Raw genomic sequence first — 16,595 nt, forward strand, 5'->3', positions numbered from 1 at the left:
CCAGGACAAACAGCTGTTCCTGCAGCCAGATGCACACAACGAGCTGCACAATGACACACATTAACATCCAGGCTTGTCCCAGCAAAGATCTTGACAGAAAAGGACATCGGGTCATGTCTATAGGGACAGACGCATAAGGACGGGGGCTGTCAGGATGTTTTAGAGGAGGGCAAATACTGAAACAAGGACGGGAGCAAAACTAAACAACAGAAGGATTTTACGGCACAACGCTGTTGTTGTCTGTTGGATGCATTTTTGTGTTGTTATGTAAAGGTGGAGCGTCAAAGGCAACCCCTTGGACAAGTATAAAAGCACACACCCACACACACACACACACACACACACACAGGTACAGCAGTCCTGGTGTCAGGCTACAGAGACCACACACACCGTTTGGAAAGAAAAAAAAAAAATTCAATAGCCCCATCCATCTGAGAGTGAAAGGGCTGCTGGGAAAAGGTGGAGGAGGCAAACGGGTAGAGCGAAAGGGTGTTTGTACATTCTGCGTCGCCCTGCAACAACCTCCAGCTGGATGTCATTACATATGGCTCACGTGCAGCGCAGATCAATTAAGAAAAAAACCTCAACCTTCTCGAACAGAGGTCTCCATTTAAGAGCATTTTGGCTGCACGTGTTCCTCCACAGCTCTACAGTGTCTACAGTCTTATTTGATGTTACCTTATTATCACCAAGACAAAGACTAAACTGCAGAATGCTTACAGAGAGTATTTATGACCAACAATTGGACTGCCTGACAACAAATACAAAAACATCTGTTGGCAGTGCAGATATTATTGTATTGTCGGTTACTCAACAAATGAAATGAAAGACATAAACACACTACATAACAGTTTATATCTGTTTATATGCACATCAGTCTCAAACAAGTGTGTGTATATCATTTTCAGAACTAAACGCAGGATTTGAGTCCGATAAATATGGTGAGGGGTGATTTCCTATCTCATCTCACTCTTTCTATCTCTCTCTCCTGAGCCAGCCCACACTTCCTGTCTTGCAGGAAGTCTATTATCCAATCCCTGACTCTGTAATCATTCTTCTTCTAGACATGCGATTGTGGAACCCTGCAGGAGGAAACATCGCTTTAGGGGACGTATTAAACTAAGGGGCACAAGGATCTTTAATAGCAGAGAGAGATATACATTAATCCAAGCACCACACCCTCATCATCAAACCCCACCTATTCCTGACTTAAAGCATGTCAAAAAGATAACATTCATATTCCTGGAAGTGCATACCACAGCATGACAGAGCCTCTAAGCAGGTGAAGGGTCTAAACAAAAAGACAGCTTCGTCTGTCATCGGCTCATAATGAAGAGAAAGAGAGAAACTCACCCACCGGCCAGAAAGTGTCTATCAGTCACCATGATGACAGAGTCTTGTTTAATGAGTTTGTCTCTGAGCGTTCTGCAGCATCGTAATAATATGTCAGACTGTCAGAGTGATGGGAAATGTAGTTACAAATACATTAATCAGAATCTATGTTCTACATCCTCATCACTTATTGGTCTATAATTGAGAGCTGATCAGATGATATGAGAAAAAAAATGCACATTTCTCCACATTAGGAGTCTTTTGCACTGCTTGCTTAGCAACTTCAGGGGCCTGAATGCAATGAACTTCTGAAAAGTTGAGTGAAGGTCAGTATTTCAGCGTGGTGTCAAAAGATGCAGCGTTAAAGCACCAGATTCATGGGAGAGAGAGAGGGTGATGTGTTCAAATGATTATTCACCATCAATCAAAACAAAAAAAATGAAGGTTTTGAGACTTTTAGAGGGTATAGAGGTGATAAGCATGATGATTTTTACAGCTGCATCATCACAGTGTCTGCAGTGTAGCACTAAACGTGTTTTATTACTCACCAAACATGCAAAAAAAGTGGAAAAGTGTCATAATAAACATGATATATAATAAAAATACTAACCTTTATAAAACATTCAGGTCAGTTTTTTGGGTTTTTCTTTTAAGTGTTCATAAAATTTGGTCTAGTTGGCTGATGCTGGCTGAGATATCCGACAATTACAAGAGAATGATCTGTATTAGAATAGCACAGCTCTGCATTTTTCATCAATGTCGACAGAAAGATGATGCAAGAAATCGTTTAGAGAAAAAACTGAAAAAAAATCTTTTCTTTTCACTACATTGTTGCAGTCTGGAACTTGCATAAATTTATCATTTATCAGACACTTCTTACAGAATTTTCACTATGAAAAAACACAGCTGAAGCTTTATTAAATAAAAAAAAATGGTTTCTGTGAGACGGTTCTGCTTCTCAGCCATTAATATCAGAGCAATAAGACAATGACACATGAACTGGCACAGAGAGCATTTTCATTTAATGCCATTTTTAATGAGGAAAATTGGTGACCGAAGGCAAGACTCAGTTTCTCAGCTACAAATGTTCCCAGTAAGAGCCACAACAGTCAACTTTGACACCACAGCAATTCTCTCTAACCTGCCAACATGCACAACAACACATTATCCCTTGGGAGATGGATCCATTGATAATACTGATGGTTAGAAAGAAGGAGCCCATAAAAGGCACGGAAATAACTTAACTGTCCTTCGGTTCAACTCGGTGACCGCTTTCTAAATGATGAAATGTACGTGTGGTCGGATTAACCCCGAGCTAGCGTGTTAAGATTTAAAAGTAACGGTCGACAACGTTCGTGTGGTCTTAGTCTGTGATTCTCAGACTGTTTTATAACCATCCAGCCATAGCCTCCATTTTCCATCTCACCCCCTTGATTCAACTTTATGTAGCCTCTTCCTACCAGACAGTCTCCTCATTTCCTTATATGGACACATCCTTGCATACGTCTTACTGCTAAGACACTCCGGTGGTGACAGGTACAAACACTGACTTCATACGTCACCCATAATAAAACTGAAAAAAAACATTTCCTATCCTGTAATACTCAATTTACTGTCAATGTCACTTTGTTTGGAAAGGTGCTGGTAATGCTTTTAAACTCACTTATGCGGTCTCTCCTCACATCAGAGTGTCTAAACACACACATATAAACACCAACAGTGGCTTGTGGCGAAACTACCTCCATTTATCATATAATTCCAACAAGCCACAGCCATTTTATTAGGTCACAGATGAGAACAACACACAAACATTGATAAATGATTCAAAGAAGTTCCTCTGGGCTACAAGCGGCCCCACGCTCATAGTGCATCATAACAATATGGCTGTCATAAAAACAATAACAGCATCATAATAACAGCCAGCTCAGCAGCTCAGGGGCAGATAAAAGGGAAGGGGAGGGAGGGTCTGTAAGGAGCATCCAGTCGATGCTAACTGTGTCATGACCCCTGCTGAGGAGTGTTGCTTTTGCTAATCCATACTGACACAAACTAATCCCGTGAAGATCAGCAGCTTTTCAGGAAGGAAAGGATTGTCATCAGGATGCCCCTCATACCGTACCAGCCTTTCCTTCCATCCTTATATCAATCAGTCTTGTTATATTATCAGACTATTACACTTTCTCATTTCCACTTTCCAATTTCCTTTTTCCTCATGCAAAATCTGTTATATTACTTTTTTTTTTTTTTCCATCTGAGGTTAAAGATCCACTGATGGATCTGCAGGGTCACCTGGAGGTGAGCCAGGTGGAGAGGGCCAATTAGCAGCTTACAAGGAAGGAGAGGGAAGGTGAAAGGATAGCATAATGTATCTTTGTCCACAGACGCACCGCAAAATAATAGATCGAAAACCCCATCTGAGAAACAACAAATGTATTTTCCGATAATGATCTACCTGAGGCGAAGAACAGGAATAAAAAATCAATGGGCCACTTTCTCAGTGGTAAAAAACCTGTGAGTGTTACAAACAAAAACATTATAAACTCTATTTTCATATCCTCAGACAACTTCATTCATGCATTTCTGTCACCGGCGCTTGACCTTCTAGCGGAAGCTGTCCCGACCACATCCTAACCCACAGGTATGGGTCTCAGTCCCACCTTGTTAAGCTGAGATGTTTACCCACTTACCAGTTCCCTCAAGAGACCAACACCTCTGGCACTTGATGCTAAAAATACTTCCCCCTGTGACCACAGCCCTTCACATCCAAGGGGGCAGGTTCCCCACATATACACAGACACTGTTTATATGACACAGTCTTGTGTACATTTGCACACCGCCAGACTGCCATCCCTCATCTGCTGCTGCTTTCATGCAACTGAGCGTGACACAAAAAGCAATACTAGAAATACTAGTGCATCCTGAGGCTCTGGTGCTCTCTGGAAGCTTTTTAATGTGTATATAGAAAGGTCTATCCATGCATTTCATCCATCCAGCAAAGCTCTGATCAGACAGAGCCTCTGTGATTCACAACTACATGCAATTACAACACAGACACAGTGCAACCAAGGGTATAAAAGTTTTGAATTTCACTGAAAATAACACTGTGACTGCGGTCAATAAATCAAAAGATTCCCACAGAATTATTTTATCTGACTTCAGCTGAAAACAATAAACTGCCAAAAAGTAATTAGAGACAAATTCCTTAAACTGTACACAAGTCAATCCCTCATGTTCAACTTTTTCAACCCCTTTTTTTTTTTCCTGAAAGATAAACTCTTGGCAATGAATGAGGTATAAAGTATGCAAATGTTATCACTTTCCCCGAGCCGTGTGTTAAGTGTTTTGTACATATTAGTAGGAGAAAGTGTTGTGTCTTGTGTGTGATTCTGCTAAAAGAGGAGCAGTTAACTTTGTTTTTGGCCTTTTATGGGTTTGTTTGTCAGACATGGGATGAACGAGGTTGCAGCAAAGTGAAGGATAATGAATTCATAAAAGTATATAGTTTATATGTCAGTTTTTTTTAAATGTGTAGTAAAATGTACTACATTAGAAAGAGACGTGGGCATGATGTGGTTTTGCAAATATCTTCCCCTCCCTACCTCACGACGCTTTCTTTCTGCCCTTTTTTTTTCTTCCTCTCTCTCTCTCTTTCTTTGAACAGTAGCTCGAGTGCGAGATTCATAATCCTGCTTTCGGCACCGTGCCAAGACTGTGGTGGATCCCGTTCCCCTAACCTATCCATCTACCCTCAATTTCCACATATGCACACATACAGTATATACACACACACTATCTGTAACAACGCTTAGTGGCTCTCCAGACGGCACCATTTCATTTGACAGGAGGAGGGGTGCCGGACCAGTGAATTAGGACTTTTTCATGGGGGGGGGAGGATTAACATTCTTCCCTCTTTCACTGCCCCCTATCCTCCTCTTACTCCAGCCGCCCTGAAGTGAGGCCTGACTCTCCAGGCACATGCTTGACCTGGCGCTGAGGACAAGGAGTAATTAGCAGCCATAAAGAGGACCCTGCCTCTCTTGGAAACCAGCACAGCCGAAAACAAGAATGCCCAATGAGAGACTTCCCCCTCCTAGAGTGCATCACAGACAGGGAGGGTTTTTTTTTTTTTTTCATTATTTCCCCCCTATTCTGTTATAAAACTTTTAACCAAAGCCAACTGTTCTGAGGCTGGAGCCTGACTGTGAATACAGCAGGTTACAATTAAGACCCTGGTTTTAATTACTTAAAGCAAGACTATGTAACTTGTAAAATGTAAAAGAAGTGACACAATCCTCCTGTATAAATTAAAGTTGAATTCATGAGCAATATAACACTCTCTCGCTCAATTCGATACACTCAGGAGTTTTGATGCTACAGCCTTACAATACCCGGTAACTTGGTGGCTACTGTAGATAATGTCAGCATAATTTGTCTACATATTGCTGTATAACTGACATTATTGACATTATCAATATGATTCTTGATTGTCCACACTGTGCCTCAGTGGCTGCTGTTGAACATAAAGGATTGCTTTATAGTCTAAAATATGAGAACATAACTCCTGCAAAATATCAAGGTATCAAGGAATCACTTATGAATACTTCAGCTTCCTTCAGCATTGACCTTAAGTTGTTGCAGGGAGGGGTGGTGGGGGGGGGTTCACGTGACCAAACGTGGGAATCATACTGCAGGCATTACCCTTGCTAGATTGAACCCATTACATTCACTGCAGGGACATCCTGAGAGTGAACACACACACTACTGTAGACGTGCAACACATGAGTAAACTGATGCCAGTAGCACAAAACTGAATGGGGATGTCAGTCAGCAAGACGGCAAGCAATCACACACACCTTCCGCACCTCTGCTTAATTAAACCCACGAAACCACTGGCGGAGAGAGTTTTTTGGCACTCACTCAGTGTTCCTCTACACCTAAAGTAAGGTTCAATGGACACCAACGTGCATGCATACACATACTGTACACACGCACATTCACAATCCCGAAGACAAGATCACACCTACATGGGGCGTACAAATGCTAACGTGCTAAAGTGGTTGTTTATGCTATATTTCAGTAAACAGGCACAGTAAAATCCAACCAAAGGCTGGGTGATGTGACCAAACATCTATCATAATAATAATTGAAAAAATGTTTGTGTGTTAATGGTATTAAACTGACAATGAGTTATAAAAAGGTTCAAAAACCATTACACACCATTAGGGCTCCCTGACAATATGATTTAATGAGATATGACTGTTTAAAGTGAGATTATGCAACTTTTGAAAGAAGAGCACGTTTATTGAGCTCATTCTGCCTCTTAAAAATGAAATGTTGAATTCACAAGCAATAAAATGCACCCTTGCTAGATTTGATACATTCAGGGGTTTCGCTGGTATGACCATGTGTCTAATGTTAGCTACAGTTAGTAAATGATTGTGTTCAGCAACAGCTGATAAACTGTTAGCATTACATGTAGCAGTCATCATGATGTAAGCTGCTTTGTTTTAATAAAGACGAAGTATAAAGGTGAAAAGGGTAGAATCACATGACTAGATGATGACTTGGTGGGTTTTTTTAACTGTGAGAGGAGAATGTTTACACCTACATAAGCAAAATTAGGTCTGAAATAGAGTTGGGTGATGTTCTCCATAGTCAGATCATCCTATCATCACCCTGTGGGATGATTGCCAATAACCAACGCTATTGCCCAGGGTGGGGGGGTGAGGAGGGTGGGGGGGGGGACACTCAGCAGCCAGACATTTCTCCATTCTCTGTTTTGAAATTGTCACTAAAATAAGAATAGCTGGTGCACCTTAAAGGTCAGTCCACCTTAAGTGAGCCTGGTCAGGTTCCAACGGGCACCAGGGCCGAAGTTGTCGCTAACTTGGGGGCTAACTCCCTTAGCCTCGAAGACAAGGGAACTTGGCTTAGGTCTTGAGGAGCTGTAGCATTTAATCACTAACAAATAGCCTTAACTGTACACACACACACTGCACTGCTACGTTCACAGCTATACTGCTAATTTTATACTCTCTGCTCAACCTCACCATCAAACACACGCTCTTTCTCTCTTGACCTACGCACTGAGCTATTCCTCAAAGGAGCTACACTACTTGTATAGCACCTTTAGTGAGTTAATTAATTAAAATTGCCTTAATATCGGCATAGGAAAAACCAATCGTGGGTCATCCCTTCAATCTTCAATATACGATCTGATCACCAATCGGCACAAGCTTAGTCTGTAAATGACCTCAAATGCCAGTATCAGTACGGTTTCACTTTATAAGTCAGCTCTAATCCAAAGTTTTCAGGACGTTGACCCAGTGACCCGGGCTCCGAGCTGCACGTGAAAGCAGCAGCAGGGAGGAAGAGAGCGAGGAGGAAATGAGAGGAGTGAGAGCCTTTTGTTTATACACCTAATGCCCTCATTTCCCCGCTCATGATCGACTCGTTCTGATGCTCATCATGAGATACTCAAAACACGAACTCCAGCCTCTAATCGCAAAAATTACAGGAAAGATAAATTTAGAACACCAAAAAAATGACAAGCAGTCAGACAAAAACACACAGACAGACAAATTCATCCAGAATCTGCAGACGTACTGGCTCGCACACACACAAAAACATAAGCACACAGACCTGAAAGATGATCCAGAGAACAGAGAGGTTTTTTTTTTTTTTTTTTGACCAGAGCTTCTCTTGTGTACTCTGGGGCTCAGTGTTTTAGCCGGACTCTCTGTTATTGCTTTAACAGGGGGAATACCAGATGGTTTACTTCACTGTCTCCATGCTGCAGCTCACAGCAGTGAGGATAAATCACTGTCTGCCGTCCACCACAGACTAAGATGGAAAAACTGAGTCAAGATTCCACGGTGCACCTCTGAACGCTCATTTTACAGCAAGAAAGTGCAGGGATGGTACTTTTGCGGCACACGTGTGTTCGCAGTTATGTCTGTCTCTGTGCTTCTTTTGCATCATTCAGTTTTTTATTTTCGAACCTCCGCGAGCAGCTTTATTTCCCTCGGCCTATTTTTCTTCTTCTCCTGCATCGCAGCCTCTTCCTCATTCTGTCTCTCCCACAGCTGATACGGTTTTGATGGCTGACTGTTGAGAACTGTATGATAAAAGAGGGCCCTCAAGCACTGACATTACAGAGCCATTTCCTCTCAAACAGCCTCACAGATTACTATTATTCCAGCACCAACACACTGACACAGAACATTGAATCTTTTAAATGGAATCTATTAAATATAAAAATCCTGCATGATGATGAAGCTTTTCTCTTTATTAAGAACAATCCAGCGCTGACACACAAGTAAAGCCTATCAAATCTCTAAGAGGCACATTTTTACAGTACTCAACTGGGATGCTGCGCCTCTTTGCTAATGATGGGGATCAATCCGAATATGCAATGTTTTCTTATAAAGGGAGTGTGTCATCAATGAACTCAATGACCCACAAATACTTCACCCAGTCCTAATATGAGTGTGATTTACAATATGACTGTCAAACTACAGGCATCCCTAAGCCTAATTAAAATCCAGTAACGCTTCTAGACTGATAGTGTTTTCAATGGATGAATGCATCACTGAACACAGACAACTTGAGACAAGAAAGGAGGTAAGTGATACATCAAGAGCAGCATCATTTTAAGATGCATAAAGGATGGGCGGTGTCACAAAATGTAATGACACAGCTACAAAGAGGTGCAGAAAGAGTGACCATACAAGATAAATGGAAAAAAAAACAAAAGGAAAATGTAGGTTATCAATCATTTCTCTTGTAATAGTTATAACACACACTGTAACTGCAACCTGAGGTAAGGAAACCTTGCCATTGTGCCAAATAATCTGCACCATTTACAGCGACAGCCAAGTCAAACATCAATCCATCTCGTATTGACACTTTAAATGGTGCTTGAGCAACATCAATCCTGTGGGTGAACAGAAGTTACCGTGCCAGTGAACGCCTGACTGACAACAGGCTGCTTTACCTGAGTCATCAACAATGAAGCATCATTTTGTAAAATTTTCAAGACAGGATTTCTCAAACACATTTCCTCAAGCTTGCTTCAGTACATACAATAGTGTTGAACTCTTGTATGGTCCCTTGTTTCAACAAAACCAAATTAATTAAGTCTAAGGCTTAATGACCAAATACTGCCGAATAAGCAGAAACCTGTCTTGTTTTAATGCCCAACCTTTTTTACTTTCCAGTTCTCACTAATTTCATCACCTAATAAAGTAAAAATAGAATACATCTGACTCCAGTGAAGTTTCTAGAGTGACCAGAAACCATTGTATTTCTCCTAGTAGGAAAAAAAAAAATGCTTACACTCAGTATTTCTTCTGCCCAGGCTGTGGCTGAGCTAGGGCTGAGGAAGGGGGAATGGGGTTGGAAAGGATGAGTCATACATTGCTTTCCATGCTCAATGATTATAATACCCCATTACAGAGAAAAGCACTGTTTCCCAGCTGAAGTGAATACTGGGTTTGTGAGCCTGGACCAGACTTAACTTTTCACTCCCCCATGCACTACAGGCTGCAACAAAGCATACGATTAAAAATCAAATACAGGAGTGGGAGTTGCATCACGAGGTACCACTTCCAACTTTTACATCACTTATGTGTTCGTGTTGACATTTCAATCACTACTGCCTCCATTTTGTTCCCTTTTGTCTCTTGGGGAGTAAAGAACACGTTGTACCTTTCGGTTGTAATTTGGAACTGACAAAGTCAATGTTTGTCTGTGTTTTTTAGCAGATACTAGCTTTGGGTAAGCAACACCTTTAGAGGAAACCATCTGCAACTGGCTTCAAACCAAACGCACTGTGTCATGAGTACAGAGCACCATTGAGCAGCTCAAAACAATTATTTGCCCCTTAATTAGTCTGGAAAGGAATAGACGATATACTGTCCAGGATATGGCAAATAATGCACCGTTTGTGCTGCACAAAGGATCTCCTTAACTCTAACACGGGGTCAAAAACTTGTCCCGCATATTTTGTTTTATCTCCCATGTTGTTATCAGGCATTAGAGCTGATTTACAGAGTCCTTTCCACAAAGCCTGCATTTACAGGCTGAAGTGGCACATGCAATTGCAGGGTCACTGCTTCTCTCCATCGTCCAGCTAACTCAGATTCCTTCCTCAGCGCCATGGCAATAGGCACAAACAAGAACCCACTTTTTCTCACCCCCACTTATCTGATTAGGTTGGACATGACCTCAGGATTGCCACATAAAGGTGAGTGAGAAACAACCCACTGAAATTACAGTTTTATGTCTGACTGAAAGATGGGAGTGAGTGATGTCAGTCTCTCCTGACAGATCAATGACATATAAAGGAATTAAATTAACAAAATGGAATTTTAGCTCTGTAAAATTCACAAATAAAGTACACAGGAGGTCATGGAGTTTGTCCCATTCTGTATGGATTCAATCACTCCTATGAGCTTTTTTAATTGGCCTCATTAAGAACTTTACACATGATGACAAAAAGGCAAAATTGACTAACGCATATAAATTCCTTTTGAAGAGGAGTTGTCCCAATATAAAGGGACTGTAAATGAAAAACACCTGCGGACCAGCTGTATCCGACCTTTAACCCTGTCATAAAGTTGGCTCGCTTAAACAAAAAGAACCTTTTAATGACCCTGGATGCTTATGTGCAAATCTGGCTGAGACACAAAGGCACGCTGCTATTATTTTTACAAACTCAGCTTTGCTAGAAGGCTGCAGACGTTATTCGATTAGGAATTTTCTCTAAAACCGGCACAGAATGGTGTATTTTCTTTTCAAAAATGCAACAGTATTTTTTTCACGATCCCCTGTTCCACCAAGAATGGGAAGAAAACATCTGGAAGACATTTTTTCTGGCGTTTTGGAGGGCTTAGCAGACAGCACAATGGAACTTATCGAATCCAGATGTGAGGGCGCTTAGCGAAACAGCGAGGCCTTCTTCTGTTTATCCCTTTAAAAAGTACAGGATGAAACAAATATCAGCTCCTAATATATAGCATAATTCTTGAATCATGACCATATTTCCTGATTCCTTTGACATATCCTCCGGTCCTTTCAATACTGTCATCTACTATCAACAGTGGCATTGGCCCAAACCCATCCATGTTTTCATTTGCACGAGGTATTCAAAGAATGTTATTTCAGTATTTTTGATGACTTAAGTAGTCTGCACAACTAGGTCCTGGTCCTGCATGAATGTTTGTTACAGCTGTGAAATGTACAAAAACGTTTGGTTAATTAATGATAATAAACCACAGTGAAAAGAGTCAAAATAGATTTTCTAAGACTTGTGAAAAGAGTCCGTTGATTGAGGAAACATCATAGAAAGAGCAACTCAGCAGAAATACAAAGGAGACCTTTTTGGAGAAGAAGCCAGATTTAGTCTACAGCAGGTATGCTGATCTTAAAACTAAAAAAATAAACTGAGGTCCCACAAGGAAGCCAGGACATTGTGTCACGTTTAAATAGGTTATTAGCTGTAAAAGAACACATGAATATTTGGAAACTAGAAAGACATAACACCTTCATTGTCAGTGTCAGTTTCAATTCAAATCCTGGATCTCAAGCTAAAGTTGTCAGTTGTCAGATCCAGCATAAAGTCCAAGACATGGAACACTTGACCTAAAATAAGGCTGTGCTGCTTTATCTTTTTTCTTTGACCTCCAAGAGTCAGAGGAGAATTAAGTGAAACATGGAGCTCCAACATATGTGTTCCTACAGCAAGAATTCCTTTCTTTAGGCAATGAAACCTATCCAGGCCTATACCTCTGAAAGTCCCGACCTTCACTTTTGAACTCCGACCCCTCTTCTCATTCTTGACCTTTATGTCTTACAGGCCTTCTGTTATTACCACTTTTCACATGAGTTTAAAGGAAAGTTTCCTCATTAATGCCAAAACAAGATGACCTCCTTGAAGAACAGTGGACTGTGACTTCACTCACTCTCTCTAATAAAGTTTGACTTGCAGCACATTCAGTGTGCTGATCCTCTCTGACCTCAGGTTGCTGTTGACTTAAGACACTTTGGTGGTGTGCAAAAAAAAATCGTACATATCTCAATATTTTCTCTCTTTATTATTAGCTGTGAGTGTAGTTAAAATGCTATGTCATGATATCATTTAATGCTATTCTATGATAACATTTTAGGCTAATAGGCTAACGAGCTAAGCTACATTTGACTGCAGACTTATCTTTTTGGACATTAATTCTACCAGCACAACCTTAAAGCTGCTCTTATCAGCATTTTTTTTATATTAACAAATGACTGTGTGTAAAGTCTCTGCAATTCGCCTCAGCTCCACTAAGTACTTCAGTATCTTTCAGCTCATTGAGTTGGTTTTACGGCCCACTAACATTACTTCATTGTTTTTGTTAATTGTTACCATTCATCAACCTCATTTCAAGCAGCAACCAGCAGCTGTTTTCAGCAAAAAAAAGCTCTGATAAACCTACTGTAAACTATCTGTCCAGCACCAAACGGCAGGTAAAGTTAGCAACTATGCTAGCTTCTGAGAATAATGGAGCATTTAGCCACTAAAGAGCTGGACATTTCCCTCAGGAGTTGGTGGAGACCAAAACCAGAGCTAAAAGGAGAGTGATTATTGAACTTACATTCACCAGGTGGACAGAAACTCCTACTGAATCCTATTGTTGTCTGCAGGATGTGTAAATATGCTGTTAAGCTGAATAATGTTGTACTTTAACATTATTTACTTATCCATAATGGAACCAATCATTGGACCTCAGTCATACATACATATAATAAAATAATTTGCCTACATTTCTTAGTTCTCAACTTGTAATTATAACTAAATACAATGATTGAATCTATACAATGATTCAATACAACTCTTATGATGTCCACAGTCACTTGTGTGTTATACTTGTGCTACATTCAATTTCAATAGAATGTAAAAACCATCCAATTTAAGGACATCTACTTTATTTAGGCTATAATTATTATACTAAATATAAAATTCTATATGAATAGGTGATCAGGACAAAATAGACTATGAACATTTGTTGATTCTATAATTTCCCCCTATAGGCTATAAATATTTCTTCAATGACCTGCATTTTTATGCAAGCGCAGTGTGTATAGAGTTGACTAGTTCCAGATAAACCTGTGATGGTGTGTCGTTGCAGGTCTCTGCAAGCCCTCAGATGAATGAATATCCAGGTCCTCCCTGAGGCTAAAGGGTCAGCTGGTTTGGGTCAAGATGAATCTTTTACTGCTGACAAACTGGCTAATTGTCTGTAATTATCATTTGTCTACTCAGATGAGACGTTATATGGATGAAATGTAAGTTTTTTTTTTTCACCATAACTTGGCATTAGTGTGAACATTAACAGAAAAAATGAATTTACATTATACCTGATGCTTAACTGAATTTAAATGAGCAAAAAAATGGATGAAAGTCAAAATCTTTAACTTGAAGAACAAGATAATTAGTTTACATAAAACTTGCATGCAGTCAGCATGTTGCTAGCACTCAGTCATCAAGTATTTCCCATTCAGCATGTGTCAAGTGTCAAGTTTCAGGAAGTGTAACAGTACCCTTGAGGATCATATACAAGACTCTGGTTGCTCTCTGTGCTCTGGTTTTTAAGAGCTGATCAAATCCAGACTGCAGCATAAAAGTGGATTCAGTCCCATGCTGTCTACCGTCCCACCAAAACTTGAGTCCAATTCCTCTTTTGTCATCAAAAATGACCCAGATCTAGATCCAACCATTACACTATGACCTAAGTTGTGTTCGGTTAACAACGAGACACTTATTGGCAACATCAAAATAAACAGGCTGCAGTAATTCCTTTATATGTTTAACAGTATAGCCCATATGAGCCTGTAAAACCACTTCAGTTGCATGCATCTGTTTTTCATCATCATAATTTCTACTTCTCTGCTGTGGCCTTAGCTTTTAATTGAGCATTTGGCTCTCTGTCAAGCAGCCACAACACATAATATTCTCACCATCAGCACAATTTCAGACACTTTCTCACTGTCATTTAAGGTAGGATAAGCAGATAGAAGAATCCACCTGTTCGACTCAAAGGCCTGTGTCAGAGACTCACGGCAGACAGCAGACCACCAACCATGCCAGGCGGTCTCAAGGTGCTAATAATACATGTAGGCCAGATCCCAGCCCCTCTGCCACAGCGCTGCATGACTTCTGAACACCCCATGGGACACAACAGTCCTACACAAGAGTGTCTAAAGATGATTTTAAAAAGTCACTTCTTCAATCAAGCCCGTATAAGGAACGGGGTTTTTTATCTGATTGAAGATACAACCAAACTTTTACACTCATATTTTTGAGTCTCTGGGTTATATAACTGTTTCTGAAAGGCATGAGGAGAATTTGTAGAACTCAATTAGTGAAATATGTGGTTGTTGGAGCCTTAGCATAGGGCCCAGTGCTTTAGAAACTGTGTGTCCTGATGTGGAGTCCTTAAGGCGGCTCCACCCTGCCACTTCAGACGAGCAGCAACCCCTCCCTCTTATGAAAATTATGCTCATCCTTCTCATCAGTTTAAAAAAGAAGTAAAAGAAAAAAAACGTATAGGAAATGCCTCTAAACTTTCTCGAACTGCACTTCAGCAAAGTTACTTTTACTACATAATAATAAGTCTGGATATCTTTTTAAAGTGACGTGGAAAATAATAATTTCATGGTTGATTAAGGGACATGCAGCATATGCTATGACTATCTATTATAAACTTTACAACAACAAGCTTTTAAGATTATCTTTCAATATCAAAAGCTATTGGATGTTTGTGCAGGGGCAGCCTTTTGCACAACGGCACTTCAAACCAACTCCACCACATCCAGATAGAGAATAAGTTGCCATCATATCAGTCTTTCTGAAAATAAAAAACGCTTTCTCTCAAAAAACTTGCACTCTTTTAACCCCTTTGATTAGTCCCATACTTTCGGGCAGACAAAGCTGAAAACATCAAGGCACCAATAAAGATGAGTTTAAGAGGAGGGGCGGACATCACGGTGATCCACAATAACCAAAGGGGGAAAAAACTTTTGAGCGCAGCGCTGCTCCAAAAAAAAAAAAACTGTATCCAACAAAATCTCACAGCTGCATCTTACCTGAACTTGCTTGCGATGTGACAAAAAGCAGAATCACTGCTAAAGTGATTTGGGCGTCCCTTATCCTCCGTTTAACTTTCCATCTTATATGGGTATCCATGACCGCCAGTCAGAGAGGTCCACAGCAAGTGGATTCACTTTTCAACTTGGAGAAACTAATTAGACTTGCAACAACTTCTGGTCAGGACAATACTAAAAGCCAAAAGTCCCAGAGAAAGAGAAAAAAGGGGGAGGGGGGGTGTATCGTTATTTCTCAAGCAGCCATAAGGGTTTGTTAGTGTGGGTTCCTCCAGCTAGTTGACGGATGGGCACCGTCTCTCCCGCACTGCTCCTCTCCTCTCTGCTCTTCTGAACTGTCCTGCACCGCTGCTCCTCCGATCAGAAGTGTTGCCCCCTCTTTCCTGTCGTCACGTAGAGCCCCCTTCAAGTCCAACGGGGCAACGCTCAAAAAAAGTCTTTCCCCCAGGCTGTCAGTCACTCCGCGGACAGGAGGCTCAGGCAAATCAGAGGAGTCCATATATTAGAGCCAGCCCTGTTATTGGCCGGGGGAGGGAGGAAAAAGTTGAGGGGAAAGTTTCACGCCTACAATTCTTGCGCTCTGGATTCTTCTGCAAAGACTCCGCTATTTCCAGAGGAGTGGGTCAAAGCGGGAAAAGCAAACTGCGTCTGAGATAAATCGTTAACAAAGGCAAAGGAATCCTCAAAGTTGGTCTGGGAGTTATGATATGATTGTGTTTTATAATCGTAGGCACAGTCCACACCCCCCACATACTAGTGAGTATCATGTTGCTTTGATGATCTGTACTAAAAAAGTTGCACACAAGTTCCACACAAGGCTGGATTATCATCTGGGTAAAGTGGACAATTGCCCCGGGACCCCCAGACCCCAAAGCCCCCAGGTTCACCGCATGTAGCCTACTGTGTTGGTTTTTGTTTGTTTGTTTTGGATTAATTACAAACTGGCTTTGAGAAATTGCACAGTAGTCTATTATGGTCAGTTTAAAAGGCATATTATCTAATCCTGTAGCACAAATCAGGTTTTAACTCCTTTTTATATTAGTTGATATTGTGCTCACATGGTTGTTTTTAATAAAATGATCACAAATTCAATGGACACAATACCTGGGGCCAGGTGTCTT

At 40.8% G+C, this 16,595-nt stretch overlaps 1 protein-coding gene across 2 annotated transcripts in view; it reads right to left on the reverse strand.

Moving 5' to 3' along the window:
* Positions 1-16,111, reverse strand: part of col5a1 (procollagen, type V, alpha 1) — a 75,062-nt gene extending 58,951 nt beyond the window's left edge. For both annotated transcript variants that reach the window (XM_042394431.1, XM_042394430.1), the window contains exon 1: positions 15,457-16,111. In XM_042394431.1, the coding sequence (XP_042250365.1) occupies positions 15,457-15,556 (100 nt within the window). In that variant the 5' untranslated portion in view covers positions 15,557-16,111. The remainder of the gene's footprint in view (positions 1-15,456) is intronic.
* Positions 16,112-16,595: the final 484 nt, after the last annotated feature.

Source organism: Thunnus maccoyii, chromosome 19 (assembly GCF_910596095.1).
Source record: "Thunnus maccoyii chromosome 19, fThuMac1.1, whole genome shotgun sequence".
NCBI lineage: Eukaryota > Metazoa > Chordata > Actinopteri > Scombriformes > Scombridae > Thunnus > Thunnus maccoyii.